This window comes from Doryrhamphus excisus, chromosome 2, assembly GCF_030265055.1.
Source record: "Doryrhamphus excisus isolate RoL2022-K1 chromosome 2, RoL_Dexc_1.0, whole genome shotgun sequence".
In the NCBI taxonomy this organism is placed as follows: Eukaryota; Metazoa; Chordata; class Actinopteri; order Syngnathiformes; family Syngnathidae; genus Doryrhamphus; species Doryrhamphus excisus.
The window spans coordinates 24,588,497-24,606,083 of record NC_080467.1 but is presented as its reverse complement, the minus strand read 5'-3'; the positions used below and the strand labels follow the sequence as shown (position 1 = coordinate 24,606,083).

Here is a 17,587-nt window from a genome sequence, read left to right as displayed (position 1 = left end):
AGAAGTTTGATACAGCCTCTCTCATCGGTGTCTTTCACCGCGAAAGGTTAATGTGTTTTAATTGTTGGAATGGCCATGTTTATTATTATTATAATTATTATTATTACATGTGTTTCCTTGCATTTTTGGATGGTCAGGCCCGGTGCAAAACGTGGTATTTGAAAGGTCCTGAACACAACACAAACTTTGATGGGCAATGACGATTCACCACAAAAATGTAAACATTAACAACACACCTAGGAGACCTGATTCGATTCCACCCTCGGCCATCTCTGTGTGGAGTTTGCATGTTCTCCCCGTGCATGCGTGGGTTTTCTCCGGGTACTCCGGTTTCCTCCCACATTCCAAAAACATGCTAGGTTAATTGGCCGCTCCAAATTGTCCATAGGTATTAATGTGAGTGTGAATGGTTGTTTGTCTATATGTGCCCTGTGATTGGCTGGCCACCAGTCCAGGGTGTACCCCGCCTCTCGCTTGAAGACAGCTGGGATAGGTTCCAGCACCCCCGCGACCCTCGTGAGCATAAGCAGTAGAAAATGAATGAATGAATGAAACGTGCACCAAACATGATCTCCTCTATTGTACAGTTGCATCATCACCCACATTCCAAAAACATGCTAGGTTAATTGGCGACTCCAAATTGTCCATAGGTATGAATGTGAGTGTGAATGGTTGTTTGTCTGTATGTGCCCTGTGATTGGCTGGCCACCAGTCCAGGGTGTACCCCGCCTCTCACCCAAAGACAGCTGGGATAGGCTCCAGCACCCCCGCGACCCTCAGAAATGAATGAATTTCAATCAATAACTGGGCATATCAGAGACGATGTTCCAAAAATGCGTTTATTAAAAAAAAAAAAACTCCACCATGCTGAATTCTCCCTCCAAAAAAAAACAAAAAAATAGTACAGAACATGAAGATGAAGTGTGGCTTATCAAATAATAAATACAACATGAGTGCAGGCGTGGGAGGAAACTACTAAAACAGCAACACACACACAGAGGCCCATCCCACAGCTACAACAAATATTCCCATATTCCACATTTTGGACTTGATGTTTTTAGTTTGTAAAGATTTGCCACCAGAGCGTTTAGTTTTACACAACAAATGGTGTCAGTAGTTTTCACAGACCTGCTGCCTTCATTCAGTGCTTTTTAGTACAACCATTTCTTCACTGAGGAGCTGATGTCTGGATGAATATGAACATAAAAGATGACCGTGGGTTTTAGTGTGCAGTTTTACTGTAGTATTGCTGAGAAGGACATAACAAAATGGGTCGGGGTCCATCTGTCTATTATTTTGGTAATACTATGAGAAGAAAAACATTACTTATTGTCCTTTTTTTTGGTTTTGTTTAGTATGCCAAGTCTGCAACAAGACATTATTAAATTATTGGCTTATATATTGTGTATTGTGTATGTTACTCAGGATTCCCACCCTTAATAAACACACATGACGATACAGTGTGTTAGCAGTTGGCAAGCCAGCATAGTAGTACTTTACTGCCACCTAGTGAAGGGGAGTGCACAAAAAGCATGATAGACAGGCCTGACATTGCCCTAACAGGGGTCAGGAACCTTGGGGGCTCAGAAAGCCACATTTTTCATATTTTTTTTAACATTGATTACAGCTACATGTGTGCATTTTTAAGCGTGACCAACAATTTCAGAATAGTAAGTCTCAAAGTATGATTTTTAATAACATTGTTATACTGACGCTAATAATGGGAGAAAAAAAATTCTTACCATTAATGCAACTTCTGGTGGTTTTGCACCGTACGCCGTATCCATATTTGATTACAGTTCACCTCTTGATGACCCGGCTAGGCTACTGTTTTACCCAGTAATATTGGAGTTTTGGAAGGAGAGCTGGTATTGGCTCTGGCCACCCGCATTGACGTAGAAAATGGATGGATCCAAATGCATAAAAAAAGTTGAATTTTTTCTTTAATGTTTTATTTAAAATGTCAGTGTAAAAAAAATTAACAAAAATGCATTTGATTGTGTTAGGACATGTCTGAGAGCCAGATGCCGTCACCAAGAGAGCCACATTTGGATCGTGAGCCATAGGTTCCCTACCCCTGCCTGATAAGGTCAGATATTAAACATTCTTTCCAGTATTTTCACAGGCATCACTGATGGCAAATTTTGTTCGCTAATAGGGGCGTCACAAGATTTCGTGTTATTAGATCTTGCTAGATTAAAACATGACACGATATCTCGTCTTGTGGAAACGAGGCCTGGGATGATAATAAATAAACGAATTAATCACATGGATACACTGTGGATTCTAAATTGTCCATAGGTGTGAATGCGAGTGTGAAAGGTTGTCTGTATGTGCCCTGCGATTGGCTGGCGACCAGTCCAGAGTGTACCCCGCCTCTCCATAGGCTGGATAGGCTCCAGCATAGTCCCGCAACCCTAGTTGAGGATAAGCGGCATAGAAAAGGAATGGATGGAATTAATCACCTAATAAATTTGCCAGCTTGAATATGTTGCCATGTGCATGCTTATCTATTTTTCGCAAACAGGCAGGAAGAGGGTTCACTCTGTGCATTGGTTTCCAAACCTTAGCATGTTTGTTCCACAAAACCACAGCATGAATGTAGTGAACCCTTTTGTCAGTCGTACAGTCCCGGTGGGTGGAGGCGGGGGCCACTAGCATACACACAGATTGCAAAAGAGTGTAATGTAGTATAAATGAAATTAGTAGATTGCAATATATTGTCATGTTTTAATTGTTTTTACATTTCACTTTTCTTAAAATGTTAAAAGCTGGTCTTGTTCTTGTAGACCCAATGTCGTATATCGGCTCATCTCATGAACTGACTGTCTTGTTAACACCCCTACTCGCTCAAAAATGAAAATATGGCAGCAGCAGATGTACAGTCGAGCATGTTACACCCCCCACCTTGTGCCAGTTCAACATGAAGCAGGCGTTCAAAAGACAAGTAAATATTGCACGAGCCTGGAGTGAGTCTAAGATGGGCGGCCATTGTATAAATCATAACAAGGACCAAATTATAATAAAAATAAAGCTAACAATAAAAACTCAACCAATCCCCCCTCCCCCCTCTGATGTTTTACCACTGCTGCCAGCTGAAGTCGTCATTGGACCCGAAGACCAGGAAAAAGCCCAGGATGGTCCCGAAGATGACGATGTTGCCCGTGAGCACAAGCGCGCACGCCCCCCAGGCGATCTGCCCGACAGAACTCCATCTTAAACGCCACAACGACATTTTATACGACGTAAAACTGTGGGACTTACCACTTCGGCTCTGGCGAAAACAATGGGCAGGCCGAAGGCTGAGATGACGATACCCGTCGTGAGGAAGATGGCCAGCTCTTTACAGGCATTGCTGGCCGAGTCGGTGTCGTCGACAACCCGCCTTGAGATGCAGTACGGGATGGGCGAGAGGATGTAGAAGAAGAGGAGGAACAGCGGCCAGTATTTACTGCACACAGAGGGAAAGTAGCCGAGTCATGCACGCTGATAGGCTGCCATGTAACCACACAGGGAGGAGGAAGACTTAAGTTTTAAGGAATGGAATCAACAAGAAAGTACCGTATTTTCTGGACTATAAGTCGCTCAGGAGTACAAGTTGCACAAGGCCAAAAATGCATAATTAGGTAGAAAAAAAACATACATAAGTCGCACTGGAGTATAAGTCACATTTTTTGCGGGTAATTTATTTGACAAACTACTTGACCAAAACAGACATTACGTCATCTTGGAAGGCAAGTTCTAACAATAAAAGAATAGAGAACAGGCATCTAATAGGTGTAAGATATGCTAACACAATGGTTATTCAGCTGCACAAAAAATAAACATGAACAGAAAAGGTGTCCAGTGTTTATGGAACATAAACACTTTTTTCATTTATAAGTCGCTCTGGAACAGCCAACCTATAAAAAAAAGGTGTGACTTATAGTGCGGAAAATACGGTAAGTACTTAATATAATAATATATGTATTAACACTCAGAGTTAACTTTTACCCCTAGTAGAATTTTAATTAATTGGGCATTTGACTACATTCACTGCACTGAAAAACACCAGCACTGTCACCATTAATTTGTAATTTTTAAAGAAATAGGAATATCCATCTGTATGGAAACAGGAGCTCAGAACATTCTGTATCATAATAAGGTGAATGTTGTCCAGAGGAGAATTCTGACTCATTAGCCACGTTTACATGAGGAGTTTTTATCTTTCCGAATGACTTTTCCGAAAACAATGATATACATGGAAAGGAATGTTCCAATCTCTTGTCTACATGCGCCACTATAATCCAACAGAATAGTCAATGGGGAATGCACAGTAAAACGTAAACATCAACATCACGTGATACCGACTTCCCCGAGTTTTTCTTTCACTTGTTGGAATAACTCCGTATTGACAGTTTTTCGTTCGTCCAGTCTTGAAATTTAGTTTGAATCAAAAACAAACTTTCCGCAGCAGAACGTCTCGAGCTGCATGTTATGTCATATCTGAGCATTCGCTGAAAGAACGCACCTGGGATGAATTTAAACAGGAAAATATCAAATTCAATCTTGCTAATATTTTATAATTAAACTCGGGACATGTTTTATATAGATATATATTTTATTTTTTAATAAAACTGGACTTGTGAATGGCGTATAGAAGGGTTATAGAAGGCGCTAATGCACACGAAAGCTGCTTGCCAACCGCCAATAAACAACAGAAGAAGAAAAACACCACGAAGAAGAACGCAGTCTGACAACTTTCCGTTTGAGCGGGTACAAGATACCTCAATCGGATTGGGGAAAGAAATATTCCACCTCTGTGAATCCGATCATATATTCATTCGTATTGGCACTTTTCTTTGGGAATGAGGTGTATACAAAGGTTACATTCTTTCCATTTGAGCAAATAACCCGAATGGAATTGGAATATTTGGGTCCATGTAAACGTGGCTAGTGTGTTACTTAAATCCTCACCTGGACAGTTTAATAAAGGTGTCATGATGGCTTGACTCTAAACAGACTACTTATGTATAGTTGTATTATTTCCTATGATAATAACAATGTGTATCTGATATCAGTACTCACTCATACACAGGCAGGGCACATCCCAGCATGAGGAACATGAGGCCAATGGCCCCTCCAAAGGACAGTGTGATGAGAGCTACAACAGACAGATGCAATCTGTGAGGTACACCTACAATGGAGCTATGACAAGTCATCCTTTACAACGATTGAGGTATTATTATTATTATTATTATTATGCAACATCTCCACGTGAAGTATGCACGTTCTCCTCGTGCTTGCAGGGGTTTTCCCCGGGTACGCCAGCTTCCTCCCACATCCCAAAAGAATGCATCGTAAACCTCATCCCCTCTTGGCTACCACGTGATTAACCAGCTGATTAAACGTGTGACAATACCCCAAACACTGCCATAATGACCCCCCTTTACGTATGTAGTCCATACTTAACAATCCTGGAAAGCGTTACTTTACACTAGCACACAAGCAGCATCCTAATTGGCAAGTAATCACTGAAGTTAAGCTTTTGCTAGCGTTAGCCTATTAGCGATAATTACTATTACCAAAAGGCTATATCAGACCTTCAAGTCAAACTGTTGTGCCCCGCACGTTGTAGTAGTTTCATTAATTGGCACAGAACAAAAGACAAGGTAAATGGAATATTTTGAGCTAATGATAACGACTATGAAGCGACTAGCACTTTTCCACGCTATACGGTTAGCTAGCTAAAAATGGCAAAGACGTCCATAAGCTTCAACACGTTAACGTGATGTCCTGGTTAACTTTGGGTATTTATTCTATTTCTCTGATGATAAGCATCCACTGCCGCACCTTTAATCCCAGCCATTTCCCCTGAACAAAGGGTCGACACAACAGCCGGCCAGATGACAACAGCTCCCCTCTTCCTCAGCGGACTGCGACTGAAAATCAGTGGTGGTTAGCGAGATGCTTTCACTGACTCGGCCCAAAGTCGGAAAAATCAAACCTTCATCAGACGGTTCTTCATATAATATTAATACCAGTCGTATCGATTGTGTTTTAAGTATGATTTACACATACAATTAGGTATGAACTATTTTTGTTTTTATTTCAAGTTTAATCTGAACATTATTGCGATCACCAAATCTTTACATTTCTACATGAACATATTAAGGGTGTTGTTGCAAAAGTCAAAATGAGATCAATATTTGCTGTCTTTTATTTGATAATATAGCACTAATGCTCCTTAGAACACAAAACACGACAGCGATAGATTCACAAAAGTCCATCATCTGTGGCATTTTGGAATTTCCCAGTATACATTAAAGCTCTTAACATTGACCCGGAAATGTTACAAAACTACATCCGAATCTTAGTACATAGTAGTCCACTCAGCAAAGATGGCGAGCGGGGGGGTCTCCACGGCTTCGCTGTGGACCGAAGTGAACCGCTGTGGGCAGAATGGAGACTACACAAGAGCCCTGAAAGCGCTTAGTAAAAGTAGGTGTCCGTGTTTTGGAATGTTATAGCTCCGTGTGAGCCAAGATGGTTGACTTGTGGCTCCAATTAGCAGTGCTCTCTGGCTAACTCCCTGAGCAGCCTTTAGCATGCGGCTAGGCTAAGGGCCGTATGGCAGTTTAATGTCAGATGTATTTTCTCTTTTATTACACAATGTCACTGTCACTACACGTACTGTATAGTGTTGTTGTTGCAACAGTTTGCTTCGCGTGTACTATATAAACTTGTAAAGTTAAGTTGCACCGTCTACATGTGATTTGTGACGTGTCTCTATCATGACAGCTGACTCGCCCTTCAATACTGAATACATGCTTTTCATCGTCGTTTTTGCATTTATTATAAGAGGTGTTTGTCTGCTGTCTACTCCTGTCACAGTTTTGCAAGAAAACAGAGACGATGTGACAGCCCTTCACTGTAAAACAGTTTGCCTTGTCCAGAATGGCAGCTTCAAGGAGGCTTTAAATGTCATGAACACTCATTCTAAGGTTCTTGGCAGGTACGTCCTCTTATTTATTTGGGAGAAAACAAAAGGCATGACTCCTTATCAATCAAGGCAGAGTTGATCAAGAATTTATTTATTTTTACTCCTCCTCAGTGAGCTTGTGTTCGAGAAAGCATACTGCGAGTATCGCCTCAATCGAGTGGAAAGTTCTCTGAAGACTATAGAAAATGCCCCCGAGCAGACGGACAAGCTGAAGGAGCTCTACGGCCAAGTGGTGAGGCATAAATGACTGTTGTTGAATCACCAACTTTTACCTATTACACTGTTGTTAAGTAAAGACATCTGCCAACTGCTTAGTTGTACAGACTTGAGCGTTACAACGAATGCAAGTCTGTCTACAAGGATCTGATCAGAAACTCTCAGGATGAGTACGAAGAGGAGCGAAAGACCAACCTGGCTGCTGTCATGGCCGCCACGAGTCAGTGGGAGAAGACCCAGTTAGTAAGTCACCCGCTAGAAATGAGAAGATCTGTTTTGTGTGCTTGTTTTTGTGTGATTTTTAGGATTGTTTTTGTCCTTGTAGGAAGATCTGGGCCTTCCTGACTCGACGTACGAGCTTTGCTACAACGCCGCCTGCACGCTGATAGGCCAGGCTCAGCTGACAGAAGCCTTCAATAAGCTGCAAAAAGCTGAAGGTCTGATTTCTATTTCTCTGCCCAATTTCACGGTTGGGTTGCAAGGCGATTTCATATTCATCGTTCTTGTTTTTCAGAGCTTTGCAGAATTTCTCTGGCGGATGATGCTGTAAGTTTCACTTCTAAAAATGTATCGTATTCCATGGGTGCATATTGGATGTTTTTGCAGTCCTTGACAATCATGTTTTTCAAATTAGTGATGATTAATCAGCATTTGCAACTATGTCTGAAATCTTCTCCTGTGTATAATTGCATGTTATGTATTTTTGCAGGACATCACAGAGGAGGATATCGAGTCAGAGCTGGCCATCATCCATTCTCAGATGGCATACGTGATGCAGTTACAAGGTCGGACGGAGGAGGCGCTTCAGCTCTACAATCAGGTCATCAAGCTCAAGTAAGAATTCCTTTTAAATTTCCATACGGAGAACTGTTGTGTTGGGATTGGTGTTGATTTTTAATGTGCTGTTTCAGGCCATCTGATGTGGGACTGCTGGCTGTGACTGCAAACAACATCATCACGATAAATAAGGTGCGCCGATGGCAAGAGGAGGACGCTGCTTAGCACACATTATTACGAGGGCCGTCAAAAATAGCGCCTTGACAGCGTAACTAAATGATTTTGGTAATTATGTGGAAAATATTGACCATCATTAACGCATGCACGTCATGTCAAGCCACTATTAAAGAGACATATATGTAACTGTCCTATATACGCATATATCTTTATCCTCAAAAAATACAGCAAACATGGGTGTATTTCACATACTGGGTAATGGTGATTAATAATGATTAATTTGAAAAGTAAATAATTTAATTGTAATCATTTGGCAACCCCTTTTCATAAAATACAGTAAAAATGAGTTTCACACAGTGGCAATTGGTGATTAGTCATGATTCATTTGAAAACTAATTTAATTACAAATTGTAATCATTTGACAGCCTCTCTTCATAATATATAGCAAAAATGAGTATTTCACATAGTGGCAATTGGTGATTTAGTCATGATTAATTTGAAAACTAATTAATTACAAATTTTTTATCATTTGACAGCCCCTCTTCATAAAATACAGTAAAAATGAGTTTTACACAGTGGCAGTTCATAAAATACAGTAAAAATAAGTTTGACACAGTGGCAGTTGGCGATTAGTCATAATTAATTTGAAAAGTAATTAATTTATTTTTCACACAGTGGCAATTGGTGATTAGTCATGATTCATTTGAAAACTAATTAAATTACAAATTTTAATCATTTGACAGCCCCTCTTCATAATATATAGCAAAATGAGTATTTCACATAGTGGCAATTGGTGATTAGTCATGATTAATTTGAAAACTAATTAATTTAATTACAAATTTTAATCATTTGACAGCCCCTCTACATAAAATATAGCAAAAATTAGTATTTCACATAGTAGCAATTGGTGATTAGTCATGATTAATTTGAAAATGAATTAATTAAAACTTTTAAAAATTATGAATTTCATTCTTATGTGGTCTTTCGCAGGACCAAAACGTATTTGACTCCAAGAAGAAGGTAAAGCTGACAAGTGCGGAAGGTGTGGAATACAAGCTGGCCAAAAAGCAGCTGCAGGCCATGGACTTCAACAAAGCCCTGCTGGCCATGTACACTAACCAGGTGTGTTGAAGCAGGCCCGCTCAAAATAACTTTTATACCACAACCTCATTTGTTTTTCTTTGCTGCCATCAAACAGGCCGACCAGTGCAGGAAACTGTCGTCTAGTCTTCAGTCCCAGAACCCCGGTCACCCTCGTCCAGTCCTGATCCAGGTGGCTCAATTGTGCAGGGAGAAGCAGCACAGCAAGGCCATTGAATTGCTCCAGGTAGGTCCACACACCACTGCAAACACGATACCAGCAGTGTACTAACTGCCTTTTTATTTTGATATTTCCGTAGCAATTTTCAGAGCAGCATCCAGAGAGCGCATCGGGAATCAAACTGACGATGGCACAGTTGTATTTAGTTCAAGGTGCGCATACTTTCCATGCAACAAGATTGAAAATGTTGAACTAACCAAAGCTGAAAGTGTCACAATGCGGTCCTCAGGTCACGTCACCAAAGCCTGCGACGTCCTGAGGTCCATTGAAGAGTACAAGCATAAATCGGGCATGGTAAGAGTACAGAAAATGACTTCGATGTGCTCTCTTTGTGCCTAAATATGTCTGCCTCCTCAGGTGTCAGCTCTCGTGAGTATGTACTCCCACGAGGAAGACATAGACGGCGCTATTGATGTTTTTAGGCAAGCTATTCAGAACTACGAGTCAGAACAGGTTGGTACAATATCTATACTGATTGATTGTGGAATTTACACTCTTAATATTTTTACTACCCGCTTGTCCTCATTTGTAGCCCGGCTCTGCGGCCCATTTGGCTCTCGTGCGAGAAGCCGCCAATTTTAAACTGAAATATGGACGAAAAAAGGAAGCCATTAGTGATCTGGAGCAGCTCTGGAAGTAAGTAAAAAATAACATAAAATAAAAAACATGTGTGTTCCTGGTTCTGATATCATTCACCATCGCCAAAATTATTACTGTAATACACAAAGTAGAGCAGCTGAGAGGGGATGTCTGGTAGGATACATGGTGGTTGTCCACCCCCATGTTTCTCACACTTAAATATTTCAGATCATCAAACTAATTTACGTTTTAAAGCAAACCATGGCCCTGTATGAATAAGCGATTTCTACCAACAGGCAAAACCCGAAAGATATCCACACTCTGGCACAACTCATCTCCGCCTACTCGCTGGTGAACACCGATAAAGCCAAATCGTATCCTTGCACCAAAATCGTCCTCCGTGTACAAGTTTTTGTTAGCACAATATTGTTTACCTGAACGCCCCACCCCCAGTCTGAGCAAGCACCTCCCATCGGCGGACACCATGTCCTTCAAGGTGGATGTGGATGCGCTGGAGAACTCCCATGGAGCCACATACGTCAGGAAAAAGGCAGCAAAAGTGGCGGGGGAAGTCCTTCCCAAAGAAGAAGGGTAACGGCATCTTCTTTTTAACTGATATAAACAATGACCATTTTTGGTTAATCGGTTATGGTTTTGTCCTTTAAGCCAAGGGGATATCAAGAAAAAGAGGAAGAAAAAGAAAGGTAATTTTTTTTGGGGAGGTGGACCGAAGCAACCTCCATCTTGCTCAATGTTTGACTAGAGGTCCATTGTTTGAAACCCCCTCCCCCTTGTCCCTGCAGGTAAACTACCTAAGAACTGTGACCCCAAAGCCACCCCCGACCCCGAGAGGTGGCTGCCCATGAGGGAGCGCTCCTACTACCGCGGCAAGAAGAAGGGGAAGAAGAAGGAGCAAATCGGAAAAGGCACACAGGGAGCGACGGCGGCTGCTTCCGCTGAGCTGTGAGTTGAACTTCCTGTTTGTTAGCTCATTACAATTTAAATTAAAAATATTAAAAGCACTTTCACTTCTCGTATCGCCTGTGATCCAGGGATGCTAGCAAGACCGCCAGCAGCCCCCCGACCTCCCCTCGACCGGGCTCTGCTTCCGGCTCAGCCCCCACCAACGTCATCCCTCCACGACAGCAGAAACCCGCCTCCTCTGGGGCCACTCGTAAGAAGGCACCACAGAAGAAGAAAAAGGGGGGCAAAGGAGGCTGGTAGCCCTGGATGGAAGAACAGACGGATGGAAGGACCATACAATGCAAATTTTTTTGTTTTGTTTTTTGGGGTCCCAGTTTTTTCATTTTCAGTCAAAGCCTTCAACTCTCCTTTGTCTTATTTTGATGGCACAGGAAGTGGCATCAAATGGACTCAAACGCTGTGTTTATTTTTAAGTTGTGACCTTCTTAGGTGAGACAAACACGAAACCCATTTTAATTAAAAAGTACGAAATGAACCATATTAGGCTCATGCCTCTATAATTGATATTTTTATATTCAACCTGGAGAAGTGGATTGCACATTGTGAGGCCTCTACCCTGAGACCTGACCCACCTGAAGACAAGGCTCCTGGCAGTCTGCTTGCGTGGCCGAGAAACACTCCCACTCGGGAAAAATGGCTATTCATTAGCTAGTTCCCCACGTGATTGAACAATTATATACGTTATATTAACCATTGTTTTTAGCTGATTAGTTGATAAGCGGTACAGCGTTAGCTGTTTCCTCAAAGGCCGGTCTGTCTTGAAACATGACGCCACAGTTAGAATGTTAATTTGCATACTAACAGTGATTGGATGTTTAATGAGTGAAGGCGGGCGGTCTTCATTTGCATATTAACAGTGATTGGATGTTTACTGAGGGAAGGCGGGCGGTCTCCAATTGCCTATTAACAGTGATTGGATGTTTACTTAGAGAAGGAGGGCGGTTTCATTTGGCTATTAACAGTGATTGGATGTTTACTTAGAGAAGGCGGGCGGTCTCCAATTGCCTATTAACAGTGATTGGATGTTTATTTAGAGAAGGAGGGCGGTTTCATTTGCATGCTAACAGTGATTGGATGTTGGTATGGCCACGGAGATGAGGTGTTGTCTTTTGATTTTTTCTGGCGAAGTTTTCACCTGTAAAATTTGGATTTGGCAGGACAAGTCATTTATTTTCCCCTTGCCCCAGTAGACAGTAGTAACTGGAATGGATCAGTTCGTTGTCCAAATTACACTCGAACACCGACTACAATGCCTCATTTCGTTTAATTGGCTGCATTCAATATTAGCTAATTAGCCCGGCCCACTACATTGAAAATCGCCAGACAAGGTTGTTTGCATTTACTGTGGCACAATGCCGCCCAAATACGTGGACAACGTCTACGAGCCTCTGAGCGAGGACGTGGAAGATCTCCTCGGCCGCTTCCAGCAGAAAGACTCCATCCGCTTCGACGACTTCTCGGCTATCTGGAGGGACATGCGCTTCTCGGATGTCTTCCTGGGCATCTTCGGCGTGGGCGAGATGAGGGAGTTCTGCAAGGTGGCCATGATCACAGCCGCCAAGTACTTCCTGCCCCCCTACTGCTTCCAGGTCCGGGTTGGAGGTCTGTACTTGATGTACGCCTTCTACCACACCCAGCTCGTCACCCCGCCTGTGCACATCCGCCTGGCTCTCAGGGACTGGGACTACGTGCAGAAGTTCCTGCAAGACTCCATGGTCTCAGGCCACCTGGATGTGGTGTACATCTACCGGAAGCTTGTCTCCTCCAAAGCCTTTCAGTACACCGGCATGCCGCATTTGCTTAACTTCCGGAAACCCAAGAGGCCCAAGAATCAGAAGTTGTGCAGCGAGATGCTGGCGAGGGCCACCGCAGTGAATGACCTCCTATCTGAAGACTACCTGGAGGAGGTCACCAACATCCAGAACCACTATGAGAAGATGAAGCAAGACTTGGAGGAGGTCCGCCACCAGGCAACCATGACACATACACAGTTTGCCTCACGTTTAAAGACAACTTTGACTGAGTTTGTTACATGGCAGCACAACACCTTCCATCAAACTAAAGAAGAAGATGAGGAGAAACCCATCTATGAAGAAGACAGTCACAGTAGAGCCTCCCTCCTGGCATCCATCAAGAAGAAGAGCTACGGAAAACCAGAAGATCATGGATCCAAGTCCAGGAGGCACCGGCAGGGGGTGGTGCATTCGTCCAGCTCGGGACCAGAGCAGGAGCACGGCGGCCGCGAACTCAATCCGACCAAGCCTCTCTCGTTGCGGGCTAGGACGTGGAAGGCCCTCGGGAAGAACACGGAGAAGTCCGAGCTGGCGCCGTGGCTGCTGAGCGCCCCTGACCAGGAGGGGGTGCCATTGAGGCAGAAATGGCAGGGCCGCTTCAAGCCATAATCACCTTTTTAACCTCAGAAACATACACAGTTGATGTACAGTACGCATGTTTTGTTATAATCTAACTTTAGTTGAATTATTTAAATTTAATAAAAACGTTTATTCATAAATACCTGATATTTGATTGATTTCAGGACTGAAGGTGAAAATTATGTTATGATTTTGGAAGAGGACAAATGTTTCCCTCAGTAGCAACTGAACTATTTAGGTTACATTGAGTAAAAATAATTGTAATTTTGTATGACTAATATGTCATTAAAATAGATATTAAAGTTATTGAAGTAAAAAACATATCGTTTATTTATACAATAAAAAACACCGTTTTTCCGTTTGACAAACAGCCTCCTTCACTATATTTGTGTCAATTGTGCCATCTAGCGGTCAACCCGATACACTGCATCAACAAAGAGCTCTAAACCGGAAGTACGGTCGAGATGTTCCTCCTGCACTTCCTTCCGTGTCTATTAATCCACTTGTTGATGTAGGAGGAGGAGGAGTGAGCCAAGAAGGTGTTCAAGTTAATGCTCAGCCATGATGGAAATGTTTATTTAAAAACATTTAAAGCACTCGTTAGCTTGGCGGGGTTGAGTTAGTGCCATGTTAGGCTTGAGGGAAGCCGGCGTCATCGGCGTCTCCGTGGCTCTGGCGGGAGGACTGGCCTATGTCATCTGGAACTACGCGTCCTTCTCCGGGGAGAAGAAGACCGATAAAACTCACCGAGAGAAAGCCGGGAAGGGAGTGGAAGAAACGATTTTGGAGGAGAAGAGGGAAGAAGATGCCGAAGAAACAGTCGTTGATGCTGCTGTGGAGCCCGTGGTCGCCGCCGAGAGAGTGCAAAAAGCATCCGAGGTAGGCGTCGCCACAAGCGGTTATACTTTCATGGAGACCCCGGTGATGTTTTCTGTGCTTTGGCGGGTCGATCCAATCATCGATAATGTCGATATTAATGGTAGAGTCAGTATCTAATTGAAAGAAAAATGTCCAATTTATCAAAAATAGTATTTGTTATCACTTTGTTTAGTTATTTTACACTTTTGCAATCATTCCATGCTAATGTATCCCCATGTCTGTGTGCAGCAGCCCAGGCTAGCCAAGTCAGAGGGTACCCAAGTCCTGGTTCTGGGTCTAGATGGAGCCGGCAAGTCCAGCCTCCTGCACTGTTTGGCCATCGGCAGCCTGGACATGGATTTGGAGCCGACACACGGCTTTCACGCCGTTTCCATTAACAGAGAAGACCTCCAAGTTGAGTTCCTGGAGAGTAAGTCCCGTTAGGACTAGTGATTAGGGGTGTGTATTGGCAAGAATATGGCGATAAGATACGTATCACGATACTTGGCTCACGATACGATATATCACGATACTGTTAACAAGGCGATATTTTTTTGTTTTTCTTGTAGTTAAAGATAATTTCCTGGGAAAACTGAATTCCACCAGCAATATGCACTTACTAAACACATTTTTATTCCATTAGAACAGTATGTTATGCTGTATCACAAACTTTCCTCTGTAACAACTTAAAGTGTAGCATTTGGATGAATAAAGCTTTAACATCCAGCTTTAAATTTACAAAAAAAAAACAAATAAATTAATTATGTCTCAAGATATGTTCACATTCTATTAGCTGTGGAAAAAATGCAGAGTATACAGTCCCTGACTTATCCACCATCAGAAGAGTATTTTTGTGGAACAAAGTAACTAACATCAGTAAAAAGTCCTTTTAGGATGCTTGAAATAACCATTATTTAACAAAATAGTGATATCAATTAGAAAAACAAAATACCTGCAATATCACAGTACTACTTTTGTAGTATACAAAAGGACCTTGGCATTGCTTGCTAGCGGCAGGTCCTCATGGTGTCTCGCTAAGTGGACTCGCAGACGTGTTTCCCCAATAGTTTATTTGGGAAACACGACACATTTTCCAAACGGCATGGGTTTTGTCCATTTCTGCACACCCTACTTTGTGTAGAAATCCAAAATGTGTCCACACTTCAGCCTTGTACGCCGTAGGGGCCGCTGTTATGTGCTGGCATTCGGCCATGTTGAACTGTGTTTATGTGTGAGGACGTTTCACTCGTAAAAATATCCATATCATACTTTTTAATATTGATGCAGTATCGTGGAACGAAGTATCGCGATATATCTCCGAAACGCTATTTTCTTACACCCCTAAAAGTGAACATCCAGCAGTGATGGCAATGCCTGGTCTTGTCTTGGCTATCAGTTGGCGGTCACGAGGCGCTGAGGCCCTACTGGCAGAGGTACATGTCCAAGGCTCTGCTGTTGGTGTTTGTGGTGGACTCAGCCGCCACGCAGCTCTTTGCTATTGTCAAGACGTTGCTGCACGGCTTGTTGAGCTCCGACCCCACCTTGCCTCTGATGGTGCTGGCCAACAAACAGGTGAGGATGACAGCAAACACTCCAGACGGCTTCTTAAATCATAAAAGAACCCACGGCTCCACGGCAACAGCTTGACGCTCTGAAGAAGGTCCCGTTCCATCTTGTCTTTCAGGACCTTCCAGGTGCTTGCAGCATCACTGACCTCCACGACGCTTTGGAGCTTTCTCACGTTGGAGACCGTAAGATGTTCCTCATCGGTACGTGTGTGAAGAAAGGGGAGGCGGAGCTTAGCTCAGGTGTTCAGGACGCTCGAGATCTCATCCTCCAGATGGCTGGAGGCTAATAAGAGTCGCTAATTCCGATCTTTGAATTCGGTTGGTGATTGTTATTAATCAGGAATGTTTTTATGTCCTTGTTAGACCTATTTCACTGTGCACCAACTCCACTGAAACATAATACATCGGTGTGAAAACGTTTTTACACACTTACGTAATTGTTTCAGATCATCAAAGTATAATTTAAATATTAGTCAACCTTTTACGGCCCCGTGTGACAAAATGGGATTGCCCTCCAACCCTAATAACTGCAATCATAGCGTCAAATTCAGGTCAGGACTTGGACTACTGTTGTGGGGTCTTTTGTGACCTCTTGGATGAGTCATCTCTGCACTCTTGGGGTCATTTTGGTTGGCCGGCCACTCCTGGGAAGGTTCACCACTTGTGGATAATGGCTCTCACTGTGGTATGCTGGAGTCCCAAAGCGTTAGAAATGGCTTTAATAACCTTTTTCCACACTGATTAATTAATCTCAGTTATGTTTTAACTGTTTAACTGTTTAACTAATACTTAAATTTGTTTGATATGAAACATTGAAGTGTGACATACATATCAAAAAAGAAGAAAACAGGAAGGGGGCAAACACTTTTTGACACCAGTGTATTAATACTAGGAAGTATATGTAATTATACATAATAATACAGGAAGTATATGTAATTTGACAGTCACATATAAATATGAACTGCATGTCCAAACCTGCAGCAAAGCAAGCCTTCGTTAAGCCCTTTAAGTTTTTAAATACAAGCCTTTATTTGTCTACCAAAAAAGTTTAAACCTAACCAAAGATGTTTTTTTTTACCCAGTAACAGACTATATTTATCATTAAACTATCCATGCTTTATTACGACTTAAGTCTGTAGCATTATGACTTATTTCATGTATGGCTTTATCCTCCGTGTGGCCGTAATACTCATACGTAATACTCATTTCAACCACCGGGAGGCGCTAAATTTCAAGAAAAGGAATGAAAGTGAAAACCTATTGGATGTATTTTTTACACCATTTCCAGATATATATTTACATAAATACTTTATTCACAGATTATGTATTCTTAACTTGTATGGATGCTAAATAAAAATTAAAACATATTTTGTATTTTGTTTTGAGTTTGGCTGCCTGATGTTTACTTAACAATATCTTAATTTAGCTGGTAAGATCTTTTACTTCTTCCTGTTGTCTTAGTACTTTACTGTGTTTGGTGTATAGGATTACTTCAAATGTAATAAAAATATCCTCATAATGGTTGTGGTGGTTGTTTGTAGTAGCAAAGTTAGCATGTTTTTGATGTGGAGGTCAGGTGAGTTGTTGACATTATGTAAAAGAACCTGTGGCTCAAATTACACAACCTGCAGGTGTGGTTGCTAGGGACTCTTTTTCCCATAGCAACCACCGCTGCCTGTAGACAAACAATGCAAATGCCATGATGGGTTAGTGTACTGAAGTGCAAATATAAATAATACAGTTCATTCACTTT

The 17,587-nt window shown here is 42.2% G+C and overlaps 5 protein-coding genes across 7 annotated transcripts in view; 4 read left to right on the top strand and 1 right to left on the bottom strand.

The window, feature by feature from the left end:
- Window positions 1–6,075, top strand: part of ppargc1b (peroxisome proliferator-activated receptor gamma, coactivator 1 beta) — a 104,788-nt gene extending 98,713 nt beyond the window's left edge. Inside the window, exons 13-15 of the mRNA XM_058064353.1 lie at window positions 2,007–2,089; window positions 5,078–5,218; window positions 5,289–6,075. The gene's annotated coding sequence lies outside the window, so the exon portion shown is untranslated. The remainder of the gene's footprint in view (window positions 1–2,006; window positions 2,090–5,077; window positions 5,219–5,288) is intronic.
- On the bottom strand, window positions 826–5,961 carry leprotl1 (leptin receptor overlapping transcript like 1). Its single transcript, XM_058064355.1, has 4 exons — window positions 5,833–5,961; window positions 5,068–5,143; window positions 3,265–3,451; window positions 826–3,196 (listed from the first exon to the last, which is right to left on the bottom strand). Exons 1-4 carry the CDS (start codon window positions 5,846–5,848, stop codon window positions 3,080–3,082), a joined length of 396 nt encoding a protein of 131 aa, XP_057920338.1. The 5' UTR covers window positions 5,849–5,961; the 3' UTR covers window positions 826–3,079.
- Window positions 6,076–6,220: 145 nt separating the features above from the next.
- srp72 (signal recognition particle 72) lies at window positions 6,221–11,516 on the top strand. The gene is made up of 19 exons (XM_058064354.1): window positions 6,221–6,480; window positions 6,874–6,994; window positions 7,094–7,214; window positions 7,298–7,441; window positions 7,524–7,635; window positions 7,713–7,744; window positions 7,908–8,032; window positions 8,110–8,167; window positions 9,143–9,274; window positions 9,351–9,479; window positions 9,553–9,625; window positions 9,703–9,767; window positions 9,831–9,926; window positions 10,006–10,109; window positions 10,349–10,426; window positions 10,506–10,643; window positions 10,719–10,756; window positions 10,856–11,015; window positions 11,105–11,516. Exons 1-19 carry the CDS (start codon window positions 6,381–6,383, stop codon window positions 11,274–11,276), a joined length of 1,998 nt encoding a protein of 665 aa, XP_057920337.1. The 5' UTR covers window positions 6,221–6,380; the 3' UTR covers window positions 11,277–11,516.
- Window positions 11,517–12,091: 575 nt separating this feature from the next.
- On the top strand, window positions 12,092–13,709 carry LOC131111857 (snRNA-activating protein complex subunit 1-like). Of its 2 annotated transcripts, XM_058064133.1 has the most exons (2): window positions 12,092–12,994; window positions 13,076–13,709. In XM_058064133.1, the coding sequence occupies exons 1-2, from the start codon at window positions 12,389–12,391 to the stop codon at window positions 13,436–13,438; spliced, it is 969 nt and encodes a 322-aa protein (XP_057920116.1). In that variant the 5' UTR covers window positions 12,092–12,388; the 3' UTR covers window positions 13,439–13,709. The 2 variants fall into 2 exon arrangements, with proteins under 2 accessions (XP_057920116.1, XP_057920115.1); XM_058064132.1 differs by having other exon boundaries at window positions 12,095–13,698.
- Window positions 13,710–13,874: 165 nt separating this feature from the next.
- Window positions 13,875–17,353, top strand: arl9 (ADP-ribosylation factor-like 9). 2 transcript variants are annotated; one of them, XM_058061018.1, is made up of 4 exons: window positions 13,875–14,287; window positions 14,519–14,696; window positions 15,663–15,838; window positions 15,951–17,353. In XM_058061018.1, exons 1-4 carry the CDS (start codon window positions 14,036–14,038, stop codon window positions 16,119–16,121), a joined length of 777 nt encoding a protein of 258 aa, XP_057917001.1. In that variant the 5' UTR covers window positions 13,875–14,035; the 3' UTR covers window positions 16,122–17,353. The 2 variants fall into 2 exon arrangements, with proteins under 2 accessions (XP_057917001.1, XP_057916990.1); XM_058061007.1 differs by having other exon boundaries at window positions 13,877–14,287; window positions 14,516–14,696.
- Window positions 17,354–17,587: the final 234 nt, after the last annotated feature.

Excerpts from the sequence above, each read along its gene's own strand:
- leprotl1 (XM_058064355.1), bottom strand. Across the intron at positions 3,452-5,067 it reads TGTGCCCTGCCTGTGTATGA|TAAATACTGGCCGCTGTTCC; the intron begins GTGAGTACTGAT and ends CTCTGTGTGCAG. Across the intron at positions 3,197-3,264 it reads TTTTCGCCAGAGCCGAAGTG|ATCGCCTGGGGGGCGTGCGC; the intron begins GTAAGTCCCACA and ends TCTGTCGGGCAG.
- srp72 (XM_058064354.1), top strand. The coding sequence starts at position 6,381 with ATGGCGAGCGGGGGGGTCTCCACGGCTTCGCTGTGGACCGAAGTGAAC. Across the intron at positions 9,275-9,350 it reads TGGCCATGTACACTAACCAG|GCCGACCAGTGCAGGAAACT; the intron begins GTGTGTTGAAGC and ends GCCATCAAACAG. Across the intron at positions 10,644-10,718 it reads GTCCTTCCCAAAGAAGAAGG|CCAAGGGGATATCAAGAAAA; the intron begins GTAACGGCATCT and ends TTGTCCTTTAAG.
- LOC131111857 (XM_058064132.1), top strand. The coding sequence starts at position 12,389 with ATGCCGCCCAAATACGTGGACAACGTCTACGAGCCTCTGAGCGAGGAC.
- arl9 (XM_058061007.1), top strand. The coding sequence starts at position 14,036 with ATGTTAGGCTTGAGGGAAGCCGGCGTCATCGGCGTCTCCGTGGCTCTG. Across the intron at positions 14,697-15,662 it reads CCAAGTTGAGTTCCTGGAGA|TTGGCGGTCACGAGGCGCTG; the intron begins GTAAGTCCCGTT and ends CTTGGCTATCAG. Across the intron at positions 15,839-15,950 it reads TGGTGCTGGCCAACAAACAG|GACCTTCCAGGTGCTTGCAG; the intron begins GTGAGGATGACA and ends CTTGTCTTTCAG.